This window comes from Chiloscyllium punctatum, chromosome 1, assembly GCF_047496795.1.
Source record: "Chiloscyllium punctatum isolate Juve2018m chromosome 1, sChiPun1.3, whole genome shotgun sequence".
Lineage (NCBI taxonomy): Eukaryota > Metazoa > Chordata > Chondrichthyes > Orectolobiformes > Hemiscylliidae > Chiloscyllium > Chiloscyllium punctatum.
The window spans coordinates 54,810,441-54,826,700 of NC_092739.1; the positions used below are offsets into that span (position 1 = coordinate 54,810,441).

At 38.6% G+C, this 16,260-nt stretch overlaps 1 protein-coding gene across 2 annotated transcripts in view; it reads right to left on the minus strand.

Annotated features, from left to right (window-relative positions):
* Positions 1-621: 621 nt before the first annotated feature.
* The window catches only part of adgra3 (adhesion G protein-coupled receptor A3), a 133,604-nt gene continuing 117,965 nt past the window's right edge, over positions 622-16,260 (minus strand). For both annotated transcript variants that reach the window (XM_072563150.1, XM_072563085.1), the window contains exons 18-20: positions 10,897-11,042; positions 6,165-6,260; positions 622-2,318 (exon numbers count right to left, since the gene is read on the minus strand). In XM_072563150.1, the coding sequence (XP_072419251.1) occupies positions 1,058-2,318; positions 6,165-6,260; positions 10,897-11,042 (1,503 nt within the window). In that variant the 3' untranslated portion in view covers positions 622-1,057. The remainder of the gene's footprint in view (positions 2,319-6,164; positions 6,261-10,896; positions 11,043-16,260) is intronic.

Below are 16,260 nucleotides of genomic sequence, written 5' to 3' on the forward strand. Positions count from 1 at the left end.
AGGAAACCCATGCAGACACGGGGAGAATGTGCAAACTCCGCACAGAAAGTCATCCAAGGCTGGAAAAGAAGCCAGGTCCCTGAGGCTGCAGCGCTACCCACTGTGCCACTCCTAATGGTTCAGGTTGTCTGAAATAATATTTGGTGAGGAAAGCAAATTTCTTTGCTACATTTCATTAAGTTTCAGTTCTAAAATTCAAAAAAGGTCGACAAATGAGAAAACGTTTGATAGTTAAGAGTTAAACCTTAAAAATAAAATCCAGTGGAGCCAGGTTATCTGAAACAAACCCAAAATGCTGGATAAACTCAGCAGGGCTGGCAGCATCTGTGGAGAAACAGTTAAAAGTTTAATCTTGTTTAAACTCGGGACAGTAAGGAGTCAAACAGTGGCTGTAACAGCTCTAATACAAAAAGTATGCATAAAGAAGATTTGGCCTGAATGGAAAGATGCTGTCACTCCCAACTCCCCACTCAGATTCTTGATCTCAGCAATTGTCAATATTGAGATCCAGGCAGAGGTACAGACTTCCAACTGACTTCAGAGACAGAGATGAAAGAAAACATGAGCATAGCTTTACCAAAATGCACCTGTAATATTACAAAGAGAGGAAAGCAACAAAACTAAAATGCAGAATTTATTCAAATTTCTCAAACATGCTATAACTCTTCCACTCCTGTCACAAGGCAAACCTTTTATTATGTAAAAAATTACAATTCCAGGCGTAGTTATGATCCAATACGGAGCTCCATTTTTCATGCAATTGTATGGATAGGTTTAAGAACATCCAGTACTGTGCAAAAAAACATGTCTAAACGCTACCAATATAGAAATGGTGGAATTGCTCTCTTTATGTTTTCACACAATGTTTGGGAAATTTGCATCCTTTAAAAAGGTATAAAACAAGAAACAAGAAAATTAAAGCTTCACATATCAGATAGTAGATTGTACCTTTTTTTACACAATGTAGAACAATTTTGTAAACATTTTGTACAATAAATTTAGCTTAAAAGGAATGCATGTCACAGTTTTTTTTTGGAAAAAAGTTTTTTTTTGCAAACTACACAGTAGTTTCATTTCTCCAAAATCCAGTTCGAATGTTTCCTGTGCTGTCTGCATTTAGCAAAGGAACATCTAGGCCACTGCCTTTCAGCAGTCCATTTTGACTTGCCAAATTAAGGCCATAAGATTTGTGGTTCTCAAGTTCAACCACTATGGGCTGTTGCAGACTGTCCTTACTGCTACTTACTCCATCATTTACTACATTTTGATTGCATTGAGTCAGTGTATAACTGACATCACTACTGTCAGGTTGGCTGTGGCTTTGATGCCGTTCTCTAAGAGCAGATCGAGACCTTCTACTCCCATGAAGACTCTCATGGTTACTGTGCCTACTCCTTGGCTGGTTATTGTGCACGCTTCCTTCTACGCTTGTCGGCACATCATATGCATACTCTCTTAGCACAGTCAGTCTACTGTGTCGATGTGCTTGATGTGCCCTAGTCCGGTTTTTATGATGCCTGCTAACTTGTCCATTTGAGCGGTATGGCACTTCAACAGGAGCCACGTGCATTTTCAGATCGTTGTCCATTGAATGTTCAGTGAGGCTGTTGTCAAGCTGTGTTGATATGTTACTTGCCAAAGGAACAATTTGGTTCTGTACTGCTGCAACATGAAGATTAGTCAGCTTACATCCTGAGAAGAGTTTGTTATTACTGGATGCAGTTTTATTTGTACAAGAGGACTCTGCACTACTGTTGGTAAGTTTTGGGGTTTCTCTACTGGCATGACTTGAATCCACAGGCTGAACATTTACTTGCATGGAGTAAGTACTCCGGCCTGGACAGCATGTTGTCATCCAACATAAGCGTACATCTTCTCTGCCAATACAATGATGAAGGAGAAGAAATGCAGCTAGGCTCAAAGCTGTAGCCCCAAACAGACAACTAAAAATTAGGTCCATAGGATAGTACTGGGAAACTGCTAGTGCACCAGATACCCACAGGGCAATATACATAAACAAAGACAAACTCGTACCAAGCAACTGAGCTTGAAATGTATGTTCATTCTCTAATGCCAAGGATGAGACAACAGAACAATTTGCCTGTGATGTTGAGGTTGAATCATTAACGTGAGCCTCTCCATGATCTGTGCTTGCCAAACGCTGGTGTTCTTCTGCTGCTTCCTTCAGTTCATATCTTCGCTCTGGATGCTGTTTAAGCTGCACAAATATGCTTAAAAAATAAATGCAGTTCACGAAGATGATAAAGCCTACAGGTCCATAAAACGCCCCTAAACTTGGTTCCCAAGCCATCCAACAGCTGGAAGACAAACATTATAAATTATTCCATTAGAATAGGAGTCTGGAGCAGTTCAACTCAAACATATTATAACTCATAGTTCAATAAAAAAATTTAGATTAACTTGCATTACCAAGGAGAACCAAAATCATTGTCTAAGATTCTCAAAGTCAAGAAATTCAGTATTTTAAAACAACATAAATAAGAGAAATTTGACTTTGGTTTGTCTTGTGTCAATTTTTCAGAAGATGGAGTTTTAGTAAAACCACTGTTTTCCAAAAAAGATCACCTTTTAACAAATTCAAATTTTGTATATGAAAAATCTTGTAGAGGTGGGAAACATTTGAATGAAGATGGAACTGAGGGATTTAAAAAACATAACTGGCCCTAATTTTTTTTTTGATTTGATAATGCACCCTTGTCAAGCAAAATAATCGCACAATAAGTTGCGTGTCAAAATATGATCCATATGTGGACTTCAGAATGGAGGCACATCATGGTGTCTCTATCTTTATCTTTGCCACCCTGTAATTTAGAATGGAGTCTTGAGGCAAGAGTTATTTTGTCTGAGCAATCAGTATGGTACCTATTAGTACTACAGGAATGGAGGATTGCAAATGTTGTGCCCTTGTTCAAGAAGGGCACTCGAGATGACCCATGTAATTATGGACCAGTGAGCCTTACGTCTGTTGTAGGAAAGGTTTTGGAAAGGATTATAAGACATAAGACTTATATTCATCTAGCAAGCAACAATTTGATTTCAGATAGTCAACATGGTGTCGTCAAGGGCAGATTGTGTCTCACAAACCTCATTGAGTTTTTTGAGAAGGTGACCAAGCATGTAGATGAGGGCAGGGCAGTTAACGTGGTACATATGGACTTCAGTAAAGCCTTTGATAAGGTTCCACATGGTAGGCTGTTGGAGAAAATGCAGAGGCATGGAATTGAGGGTGATTTAGCAGTTTGGATTAGAAACTGGCTTTCTGAATGATGGCAGCGAGTGGTGGTTGATGGAAAATATTCAGCCTGGAGTCTGGTTACTAGTGGTATGCCACAAGGATCTGTTTTGGGACCACATTTGTGTGTCATTTTTATAAATGACTTAGACGCAGGCATAGGTGGATGGATTAGTAAATTTGCAGACCACACTAAAGTCAGTGGAGTAGTGGACAGCTTGGAAGAATGTAGCAGTTTGCAGGGAGACTTGGTTAAACTGCAGAATTGGGCTGAGAAGTGGCAAATGAAGTTCAGTGCAACTAAATATGAGGTGATGCACTTTGGCAAGAATAACAGGAAGGCGGAGTACTGGGTCAATGGAAAGATTCTTGGTAGTGTGGATGTGCAGAGGGATCTTGGAGTCCATGTGCATAAGATCCCTGAAAATTGCTACCCAGGTTGATAGTGCTGTTAAGAAGGCATATGGTGTGTTAGGTTTCATTTGTAGAGGGATTGAGTTCTGGAGCCACAATATCATGCTGCAACTACACAAAACGCTAGTGCGGCCACACTTGGAATATTGTGTACAGGTCTGGTTGCCATATTTTGGGAAGGATTTGGAAGCACTGAAAAAGGTGCAAAGGAGATTTACCAAGATGTTTTCTGGTCTGGAGGGAAGGTCTTATGAGGGAAGTCTGAGAGACTTGGTCTGTTCTCATTGGAAAGAAGAAGGCAAAGAGGGGATTTGATAGAGACATACAAGATTATCAGAGGATTAGATAGGGTAGACAGTGAAAGTCTTTTTCCTAGAATGATGATGTCAGCTTGTACAAGGGGGCATAACTACAGATTGAGGGGTGGTAGATTTAAGACAGATGTCAGAGACTGGTTCTTTGCGCAGAGAGTGGTAAGGGCGTGGAATGCCCTACCTGCTAATGTAGTCACCTCAGCCACATTAGGGAGATTTAAACAATCCTTAGATAAGCACATGGATGATGATGGGATAGTGTAGATGGATGAGCTGAGAATAGTTCACAGGTTGGCAGAACATCGAGGGCCGAAGGGCCTGTTCTGCGCTGTATTGTTCTATGTTCTATACTTGCTATCTGTTGAACATTTCATCAACTGTTCGAGTGAAATGTATCCAAAAATAGCACAGTTATGCATCTGCAATTTTTTTTTATGGTAGCCAAGTGTGTGCCCATGCATGTACGTGGAGAAAGTCATTTATCATGTATTCCAGTCAGTTGGATAGCTATACAAGCCTATATAAATCAGTTTGCATTAAATGTTGCCAGATAATTCAAGATGTTGATTACTCTTTGGTTACATTTCCATTTTCCTCAAATAAGGGGCGTATACAAGTAGACTATAGCTGCATCATACTATCAAACAACCAGCTTCTAATTGCTCCAGCAGCTCTAGGTATCTTTAGAGCCATCACTCAATTAAAACAAAAATGAGGAATCTCTTTATAGTTGGCTCTCCATCATTTTATCTTTTTAATATTGTCTTTGTTTGTATTGTTTGTTCAAAAGTACTAAGTATACTTTTCAGAATTAAAATCTTAAATTTACAGAAAAATTTCAAGTTGTTATACATTTTAATTCTTAAGTGTAAAATAATAGAATAGTTCATTATAATTTCTGTTATATTAAAATTACTCATTAGAAGCTTCATTAAATCCTTGGCAACAAGTTAACTCTTAACAGTGAAACCAGATTTTAAGAGACATTAAACTGGCAATTTGAGTGTCCGACTGATGTTGCCGTTTGGCTAGGATTAAATGAAATGCTGAAAATACTTGGTAGGTCAGGTAGCAGCTGTGAAGAAGGAGAATTAACATTTCAGATTAATGATCTGTCATCAGAACTGGAACAAGTTTGATATGCAACTGGTTTTAAGCAAGTTTAGACCAGCAAAAGTAATGAAAGTGGAAAGACAGAACAAGGAAGGCCAGCAATCGTGTGGAAGGTCAAACAGATGTGATGGAGAAACTGAAATAATTGAATACAACCGTCTCTAATTTCTTTTCTCATTTAGAACATCTACAGTATTTTCCTGTTGTGGATTTGATGTCATTTTGAGAAATGGCTCAATTTTCATTTCTGATTAAATAAATAGTTGAAACAAAATTGGATGTGCCTGTAGTGGGTGGTCAATTTATAATGCTCGTGTTAGTCACAGACAGCAATTTGAAAAAATACCCGTGTTCATGTCCCATTCATTAAGTTAATAAGATTAGTGCAATACATTTTGACCACCACTAGATGACGTAGGTTCTCCTTTCAGAAATTCTAAAGTATATTCAGACACGGTACTAAAATAAATTTGAATGTAAGCTTGAGTATCACATTGACAGCAATCTTAGCATTTCCACATCACTCAGTGCCTACTTCAACATACTCAGTAGGCAGATGCCACTAAAAAAAATCAATACACGCTTTCAAAACCTCAATGTGATGGGTTCTTCTCTGGCTCCTAAACTCAATCATTTGTTAAATTCAAGCTCTTCCAAAACTCTGTGACCTGTATTGTTTGACATTGTATCATTCACACTCTTCCCACTATCATTATATCCATTTCATTTTGTGTGTGTCGTTTAATCTATTCTATCTTGCATACACCTTTTTCTTTAAAGTACGTTGAAACGTAAATTAATCAGATACAGCTCAGTTTGTGTTTTAAAGTCATTAATAAATTTATTAACACTCTAAATACTGCATAAACAAACAGCAGCTCGCAAAGTAACAGCAAATATTAAACTGACCCCCACATTCTTAACAAACCCCAGTACACTATGCTCTGTTTGACATTGAAGATGAGTATCAAAGCATTGCAGGATCTCTCTTCACTTTTTCCCCAACTCTATCATGAACACAGCCCAATACCTATTCGAAGAACAATCTGAAAAATAAGCATAGTACTTACTATGGTGCATTCATTTTACTTCCATAATTTTTAATATTGGCTGCTGCTGTGATGCCACATACAATGATGGGAATTCCTCCACCAATGAGATAGAACCTTAAAAAGATACAATCAAGAGCAAAAGTGTTAAGCAACCACAATCGCATTTCCAAACATAAATATGTTTACGGTAAGTTAATTTTTAAAACTAGACAGTGGCACAGTATATGAAATCCTTTGATATTGAGAATATCAAGAATTATATCTAGATTATTTATAATTTATTGAAGTGTTTCATTATTGGCATTAGCATATCAGCAGATTATGTAAGGTTTAACTAATACTAACTATACAAATGTTGGTGGAATATAGATTTGCTTAGTGATTCCAACAGACCAAAGCTGGAGAAGTAGTTGTAGTAAAAGTAGTATGTATTACTGTCTTATTTTACATTTACACAATCTAATATTACTGAACTTCAATTGCTGTTTGACAATAATGAAGTTCTCTAATATCCAATAATTAGTCAGCAGTGGACATCAATGTACCTATCAAGCTGTAGAGGCATGTGACCATTGTGGCAATCAGGAATGTACCAACAAACAGATCAAACACAAATGACATTCCTTTTTTGATGAGTAAAGCCAGGGAAGTGATGGCATAAGGTAGCAACATCACTGTACTAGGCTAATGATCTGGAGGCTTGGGTTCAAATCCCATCATGGTGGCTGGTAGAATTTTAACTGAATTATTTTATCTGGTAGTCTCAGTAATGATTACCATGAAATCACTGGTTCACTCATGCCAGTTATGGAAAGAAAGCTGCCAACTTTACCTCGTCTAACTTACATATGATTCCAGACCTGCAACAGTGTGATTGACTCTTATCTAACCTCTGAAATGGTCTATTAAGCCATTCAGTTCAAGAGCATTTAGGGATTGGTAAGAAATGCTGGCTTTGCCAGTGATTCACCTTCCCATTAAAGAAGAAAAAACTTGAGCGGACACACACCAAAGGGCTGTGCATTGTTCATCAAGTCGGCTGTGCACAGAAAATACAAATTGGAGGGAATATTAAAGATTAAACTAATGCCCATCAACTAACATGTAGTTCAATATGTAGGTTCCATGTTGCTTGACAACAATTAATGCACATTAGAAGGGGGAATTACAATATTTTTAGACTTATTAGCATTCACACAATATACAATAAGATAGTAAGATATTTGTCCCAATAGGTCAGTGAGAGGACCTATGCTCCAAATGAGTCCTGTCCCAGCCTTTATATTTAATGCAATTATAATCTCCCATTCCTTTTTCTCACCCATGTATTTATCCAGTTTCCTCTTATATGATTCAATGTTGTTTATCTCAACAGCTATTTGTGACTGTGTTCCACATTCCATCTGTTCTCAGGGTTAAAAAACATTTTCTGAATTCCTTACTGCATTATTAATATCTATTTTATTAATAATTCTAAGTTTGGGTTCTGGCAAATGTGTGTATTATTTTAAGTTTTAAATGAACAGGTTATTATCAAAATATATTAATAACTATCTGCTTGTTTACACTATGTATAACCTGTCCACTTATTGTCTGCATAGGTAAAATATGAATGTTGGAGATCTGAAATACATGCAATAATTGAAACAAAAAATCAAATTTAATGGTATTTATCTTCATTTCCTTTCTGAGAAGCTGATGAACCTGCCAAACATTTCCAGTATATGAAGTTTATTTTCAGATCTATTTATATTTAAGTCCCATTCCTATGAGGAGTGTTTAGTTTGACTGGGCCTATAATTATTAGATTTGAGAAGAAAGAGGGGATCGATTTAAATGTATGAATCACTAACAGGATGGACAGAATAGATGCAGGGAAAATGTTCTCTCTGGATTGAGTGTGTAGAACCAGGGGTTATAGTCTTAGGAAACAGGGCAGACCATTTAGAACTGAGATGAGGAAAACTTTCTTCACTTAAAAAAAGAGTAAACCTATGGAATTCTCTACCCCAGATTGTTTTTGATAGCCTCCAAGGCATTCGAGAAAGAGGCAGATGAATAGTTAAGATTTTAAAAGCATCAAGGAGTGGGAAAAAGTGGGAATACAATATTGAGATAGAGGATCAGCCAAGGTTATGTTGAATGGCAGAACAGACTTGAAGAGCCAAATGACCTCCTCCTGCTCCTAGTTTCTGAGTTTATCTAAGAAACGAAAGAACTATGGATGCTGTAAATCAGAAACAAAAACAGAAATTGCTGGAAAAAATCAGCAGGTATGGCAGCATCTGTGAAGAGGAATCAGATTTAACTTTTCAGGTCTAGTGACACTTCCTCAAAACTGGGTTTATCTATTTTGCAATAATATTTTACTAAAAAGGACATGTAATCTTCCCAAATACAGAGGAACCTCGATTATCCAATTATCAATTATCTGAATATCGGATTATCCGAAGGAGATCTGGAGGTCCCAATAGAAACATTACATCAAAGAGCTGTTTCAACCCTGTTTTGTTTACAGATACAATGGTTAAGAACGAACTTGGCTCACTGAAAAGCTGCCAAGAACAATCCTGGACAGTCCAGGCACTGTCTTCAAATGACTGACCTCCTGCTCCCTCTCTCTCCCCCAGCACAACTTTCCTGGAGTTCTCCACAGGGGTGAACCCTAAATCCCTCCTTCCCCAGAAAATCTCTCCAACACTGTCATACAGGGCAGAGGTAGAACCTGTCAAAACGTGTGTGTGTGTGTGTGTGTGAACTCTGGCTGGTTGCGGGGGGCGGGGGGGGGGATTGTTGGGCGGGGTGTGGGTGGATGGGGTTGGGGCAGGCGGGGTGCGGTTGGGAGCGGACCTGGTTGGGGGTAGGTAGGGGGAAAGGCAGGAGGCGGATGGAGGTGGGCGGGCGAGGTGTGGGGTGGGAGCAGACAGGGTTGGGGGGGCAGGGTGGGAACAGACAGGGTTTGGGGTAGGTGTGCAGGGCACAGCAGAGGGTGGACGGGGACGTGGTTGGGGGGCGGGCAGGCAGGGGGCAGAGTCTGACGCGCAGTGTGTTTTTGCCTAGTCTCCTGAATGGGGAGATTTGACAGAAAACTCAGAGTTCCAGAGGAAATTAATTAACTAAATAATGAATTATCCGAACGAAATAGTGCCCGCCCATCTTATTCGGCTAATCGAGGTTCCTCGTCTCTTTAGGATAAATATGAGAGCAGCACAAGTTAAAACGGGATGATGTTTGACATGTGACTTGAAGGTTAGGAGAGAGTGTCTCCTGTTGCATTTGATGACAGCATGTGTTGAAAAGCATTGAAATCTGGGCCTCATTAACAGAACACTGAGAAATTTCAGCCATTCTGGTTTCGAAAGAACGGGAAATCAATAGCTCTATGTCAAGAAAATAGTCTGGCATAGGAGAACTTCAAATGAGCTATTACTCCAATTCCATTTGGGTCCACTAACAAAACACCATCATCTCAGACAATTTATAACTTCCACGTTTTGTTATTGAAATTTGTACTTTCAAAATTTTAAATAAAGGACAATTGGTTAGATTGTTGAATGCCTGGATATGTTCCACAAAATGGTAGCAGAACATTGCACTTAGCGTCTTGAAACTAACATTGGATTTTAGTTTCCATGTGTGTACAGTCTCCAAGTCGTCTCCAGTGGGCTGACCCAAAAAAACGATAATTCTGAATTCAAGATGTTTCTAGCTCATCCAAGTAAGTTTCAGGTGTAGTGTGAAAACCAGCAAGTAGGAACATGAATTCTCTACAGGTTTAGTCGGAAAAGCTATTAATGCATCTGAATTCACTTTAGCATGTGTATTTAATAACACTTAACTGTGTGTTTTGGGATAGAAATAATGAAAAAGTGGTAGCTTTGGAAACTGTATGTAGCAGTTTATCGCCTGCAGATTTCAATTCTTTAAATTGAAAATACTCAAAAGATCAATATAAAAAGAAATTTAAAGTTCTGTATGGAATTGATTATAAAATCATGCAGAACTCCTGGGATCAAATTGTTAAGTCAGGAAAAGCAATAACTACAAACATTAGTTACTAATCAATATCTAAAACAGAAATAGACCTGTCCCATGATATCTCGATATTAATTTTGATCTCAAAAGCAACATTTTCTCATTTAACAAGCAAATTCCTGTTTTATTAAATGGACTCTATAAGCAGACTACTTAACAATTCAAAGTTTGTGGATTTTTCAGTAGATACATGCTTAAAGATACACAACTGCAGAATAATAAAAAACAACATTCCCTTGACTACTTGCAGCCTTGACAGTTTTGTCAACTTTCTCCTTTTTTCAAATCATCATTGGTAAATAGTTGAAAATAAATCTTTAAAATGCAGTGGCTTCTATAATTTTACCATACTCTCAGCCATTGTTTAACCTTTCTGAATCAAACTCAATATTTTCTAAATAATCTTTCCAACTCTTCTGAGCATTTTTTTCTCATGATTCAGGACCAAGAATGAACCTATGCAGATACAGCTCATTTTAATATTTCTCCTTGCAAACAGCATTACTTAAAATAATCAAAGCAAGATAGTAAAATAACTCTAATAAAAACATTCTGTCTGAAATTAATGAACTGGGGAGTTCATACACCTTCCATCCATGAAAGCAGCACCAAAAGAAAAAAAACTCATAGGGAAAACAGAACACTAACTCTGTTCAAGAATAAAATGCTGAAATGAATCATAAAGAGCTCAAGAAACATGTATGAACTTTCTCACCTGAGCATTGGCCGAGGTGGAGGCGGGGGTTCTTCTGGGTCCTGACATCTCTTTGATTTCCTTGTCAACTGCTTGAAAATATTTCGTGCTGTGACACCAACCCACAGGATAGTAGCCAGGGTAGAATAGTGTAGAACTATTCCAATCTACAATTTTAAAGGATTAATAGGTGAGCAATTATGAAATATCAAATTTGTCATAATACTGTGGTAAACCGCACAATGATGATATATTTGTGTTTTACTGTTAATTTACAAATGTAATAAATATGCTTCCTCTATAACCCAATGAGACTACTTATCACATATACATCTGCATGATTTAAAACATTTTTGCGTAATCCTATACCGACAGTCCACCTAAACATAATAGGAACCTCTCATTGAAATTACAAAGGTTCTATTCACAAAATCCAACCTTGATACTGATTGTTGCTCCCCTTTCCTTTTCCTGTCCCCTTCACTTTTCAACCCACCAATTTCCATCCATTGTTGCCACACTATGCTCCTTGTGTTACAAACATAACATGAGGAGTGCACTGATAATTAAACTATATTACAGCTTTATTGGTATAAATAATTGAATTATATCACCAAAATGGCCAATTATTTCCCTTTGGTACTGCTATCCAGAATAAAAGAGACTTTTACCAATCTTCTTCACCGAGCTCAAAATAATCCATCTTATAAACACATAACTTATTCCTAAAACAGGTTAAAATCTGTAGCAGCAGGTGCTGATAAACAGCCATACCAAACTCAAAATATTAACCCTGTTTTTCTCTCCACAGATGCTGCCGGACCTGATTTTCTCCTACACCTTTTTTTATTGTATTTAAACAGGGAATTCTTTTTCACAACTCTTGACTTTAAGCCAAGTGTCCACAAGTGTGTTAAAAATCAGAGGCATTCCAGGTAGCACATGTATATATTACAGAAATTTAAAATCAGCAAAAGGATGTAGTGCTCACATGCAGTATAGTTGATTAAATATAACAAAATAAGTAGTAAATATATTGGAACAACATATGGAATTTAGCAAGGTCCCACATGTGAAACTGGTGAAGGTCAAAAGTTGATGGGATCCAGAGTAACTTGGCAAGTTGAATCCAAATTCACTTAGTGACAGGAGACAGAGGGATCTGTGAATGGAGGCTCATAGGAGGATCTGTGAATGGAGTCCAGTGTGAACGCAGACCAGTGGACAGTGATGTATCACAGGCATCAGTGCTCGGTCCCTGACTGTTCGTGCTATTCATAAAGGGAGTAGATGAAAATGTAGGAGTGGTACATTAATTGGTAGATGACACAAAGACTCACTGGGTGGGTTGACAGTGAGGAGGAAGGCGCTAGGTTACACGATTGGTCAGATGGGCAAATGAAATTTAACCCTGACAAGCATAAGGTGATGCACTTTGGAACAAGTAACAAGACAAGAGACTAGGAAGCTCAAAGGAACCTGGAGATCTTGGAGTATTTGTTCACAGATCCCTGAAGGTGGCAGGGCAGGTTAATAGGGTTGTTAAGAAGGCATAAGAGATGCTGGCCATCATCAAACACGGCAGAGATTATGAGAATAAAGAGGTCATGTTGGAGATGCACAGAATTTTGGTTAGGCCACAGTTGTAGTACTGTATGCAGTTCTGGTCACCACACTACAAGAAAGAAGTGTTTGCGCTGGAGGAGATGCAGAAAATGCACAGGGATGTTGCCAGGGATGGTGCATTTCAGCTCTGAAGAAAGCTTGGATAAGCTTGGAAAGAAAAACAAATTGCTGGAAAAGCTCAGCAAGTCTGGCAGTATCTGTGAAGAGAAAACAAAGTTAATGTTTTGGGTTTTGAAGAAGGGTCATTTGACCCAAAACATAAGCTCTGATTTCTCTCCACAGATGCTGCCAGACCTGCTGAGCTTTTCCAGCAATTTATGTTTTTGTTACTGATTCACAGCATCCGCAGTTCTTTCAGTTTTTATCTGGATAAGTCTGTTTTGTTTTGGAGCAAAGAAGGTTGAGGGGTCGTCTGATAGAGGTAAACAAGATTATGAGGGGAATAGAAAGCAGCTGTTCCCCTTAGTCAAAGGTTCAATAACAAGGGGGCATAATTTTTTCAGTGAAAGGCAGGAAGCTGAAGAGATTTTAGAAAAGGTTTTTACACCCAGAGGGTGGTATGGGTCTGGAATACACTGGGAGACCAGTTGAGGTGGGAAACCTGTTAACATTTAAAACTTACTTGGATGAGCACTTGAAGTGTCAAATCATTCAAGGCTATGTGCTTAGATCAGGAAAGCGGGACAAGTGGAGGTAGGAGCATATTTATGGCGGTACAGAACCGACGGGCCAAAGGGCTTCTTCTGTACTGAATGCTTCTATGAACAGTTGATGGGAATAAGTTGCAATGTAAATGTTAGTAGGAATTTCTTGGTTAGGTGGGAGACCAGACAAGGAGGGAAATGTGAATGAAAATGTGACGTGCAGATAAGTGGCCTCTCATCCAATTTTAGCCTAAATGAGACTGTATATTTTTATAATTTCCATAAGTGTATTGTATGTTGTTAATCAACAATTACTTTGGTTCAAATGATACGATTGAGCAAAAATTGAATCAACATTCAGATATCAATACACAAGAACATTTTTAAACATACCGATTTGTTTCTTGAGGTACTGTTAACGTAATGTGTGAAACCACCATGATCAATATTCCAATGTCTGTCCCCAGACATCACCAGTTGTTACACAGAAATCACCATTGATATTTCACCCTACCATTAACTAATATACAAAAGACACTTAAATATGTTGTATATCATATTGTTTAAATTTATTGTGCTCCATTATACTTTCCTGAAATCCCAGTAGGAAAATCATTTGCCTCACCTATTTGCAATTAAATATTCTAAAAAATCCTACAAAGTAAATTTTTAAAAATGAATTAAACTAGTCTACCAAACTATACTATTTAACAGACAAAAATGTGTTGTAATAAATTGCACACAAGTAACAAATTTTAAACTTTATTTAGTATTGATAAACTGCTTGACTCTGTTTGTGATCTAACATCACAAGCCACGTATATTACTGCAAGGGCTGTTATCCTATGAGATTTTTGTGACTCAGTTTACAATAATTTATGCCATCGCCTTTCTCGATATGATAATGAGCACGTTAGACAAAAGGGGAGCCAGTAGACGACATCTATTTGGATTTCCAGAAGGCCTTTGACAAGATGCTGCACAGGTGGCTCCTAAATAAGACAAGAGCCCATGTGTTAGGGAAGGTTCTGGCCTGGATAGAGGATTGGCTGACTGGCAGAAGGCAGAGAGTAGTGACAAAGGTGTCTTTTTCAGGATGGCAGCTGGTGACTGGTGGAGATGTGCAGAGGTAAGTGTTGAGACTACAGCCATTCATGTTATACATTAACAATCTGGACAAAGAAACTTAGTGCATTATTACTAAGATGACACAAAGATAGACAAAGGGGGCAGGTAGTGTTGAGGATGTGGGAAGGCTGCAGAAGGACTTGGACAGGCTATGAAAGTGGACAAAGAAATGGCAGATGGAATACCTTATGGGAAAGTATGAAGTTATGCACTTTGGCAAGAAAAGTCGAGGCTTGGACTATTTTTAAAATGAGGAAAAGCTTCATAAATCTGAAGTACAAAGGGACTTGGCAGCCTTAGTTCAGTATTCTTTTAAGGTTAAGATACAGAGTCAGTTGGCAGTTAGGAAGGCCAATGCAATGCTTGTACCCTGTATTCACTTCAAGAGGGCTGGAATACTGTGAGCAGTTTTGGCCCCATATCTAAGGAAGAATGTGGTAATGTTGGAGGGGATTCAAAGGAGGTTTCCAAGAATGATCCCAGGGATGAATGACATTTTATATGAGGAGTGGTTGAGGATTCTGGAACTGTATTCAATGTAATTTACAAGGATGATTGAGATCTGATTGAAACCTACAGAATACTGAACGGACTGGATAGAGTGGATGTGAAGAAGTTGTTTCTACCAGTAGGAGTGTCCAGGACCTGAGGATGCATACTCAAAGTGAAGGAGCAACCTTTTAGAACTAAGATGAGGAGGAACGTCTTCAGCCAAAGGGTGGTGACTCTGTAGAACACATTGTCTCAGAGACTGTGGAGGCCAACTCATTGAGTGTATTTAAGGTAGAGACAGAAATGCCCAATTGGTAAGGAGACCAAGGGTTAAGCGGAGAAGGTGTGAGAATGGGGTTGAGAAACATGTCAGCTATGATTGAATGGCAGAGCAGACTTGATGGGCCAAGTGGCTAATTCTGCTCCTATATCTTGTGGTCTTACTCCTATACTCAAAGCTCCTTGCAGTGATGACCAACGTAACATTTGTATCTAATCGCTGCACCTATATGTCTATTTTCAGTGACCAATGTTCAAGGACACTCCGATCCCTTTCTACATCAGTATTTCCCAATCTTTCAACATTTAAGTAAAAGTCTGTCATTCTGTCTGTTTTATCATTGATGTAAAACATCATAAGTATTAATGTTATACTGCATCTAGCATTTATTTTCTAGGCCCAGGAGGAAGATGGGGTGTTGTTCCTCCAATATGTGGTTTGATTCACTGTGGCAATGCAGGAGGCTAAGGATGGTCATGTCAGAAAGGGAGTAGGAAGGGGAAAACAAAAGGGGCGGCACAGTGGTTAGCACAGCTGCCTCACAGCGCCAGAGACCCAGGCTCAATTCCCGCCTCAGGCAACTGTCTGTGTGGAGTTTGCACATTCTCCCCGTGTCTGCGTGGGTTTCCTCCGGGTGCTCCGGTTTCCTCCCACAGTCCAAAAATGTGCAGATTAGGTGAATTGGCCATACTAAAATTGCCCGTAGTGTTAGGTGTAGGGCAATGGGTCTGGGTGGGTTGCTGTACGGAGGGTCAGCGTGGACTTGTTGGGCCGAAGGGCCTGTTTCCACACTAAGAAATCTAAATCTAAATCAATCATTCAACTTGCCCAAATCAGTGTGATAGAATGAAGAAAGAATCGAGCCCCATCAAATTAAAAGACACAGGAAACAAAAGGACAAAACAAGATTGGGTTCCCTTTCCACAATCTGTCCTGAGTGAAGCTTTCTGATAATGGAGAACAGTCGGAGAAGTAGTCACATGAGGTTGTGAAGATCCTATTTAGAATAATGACAGCATGCATTTCTTCACAAAGACAGTTGAACAGTCAAAAGTTTTAAGACAATTTAATGAATAAGAAGTTAAGTTGGATCTCAAGGCATGTTCAATTAAACCACTTTATAACTGAAATCATAAGCTGAATACAAATAGGATTCAACAGTATTAATAATCAAAACATGGTATTAATTTTGTTGACATAGGACTGTTTTAGAGT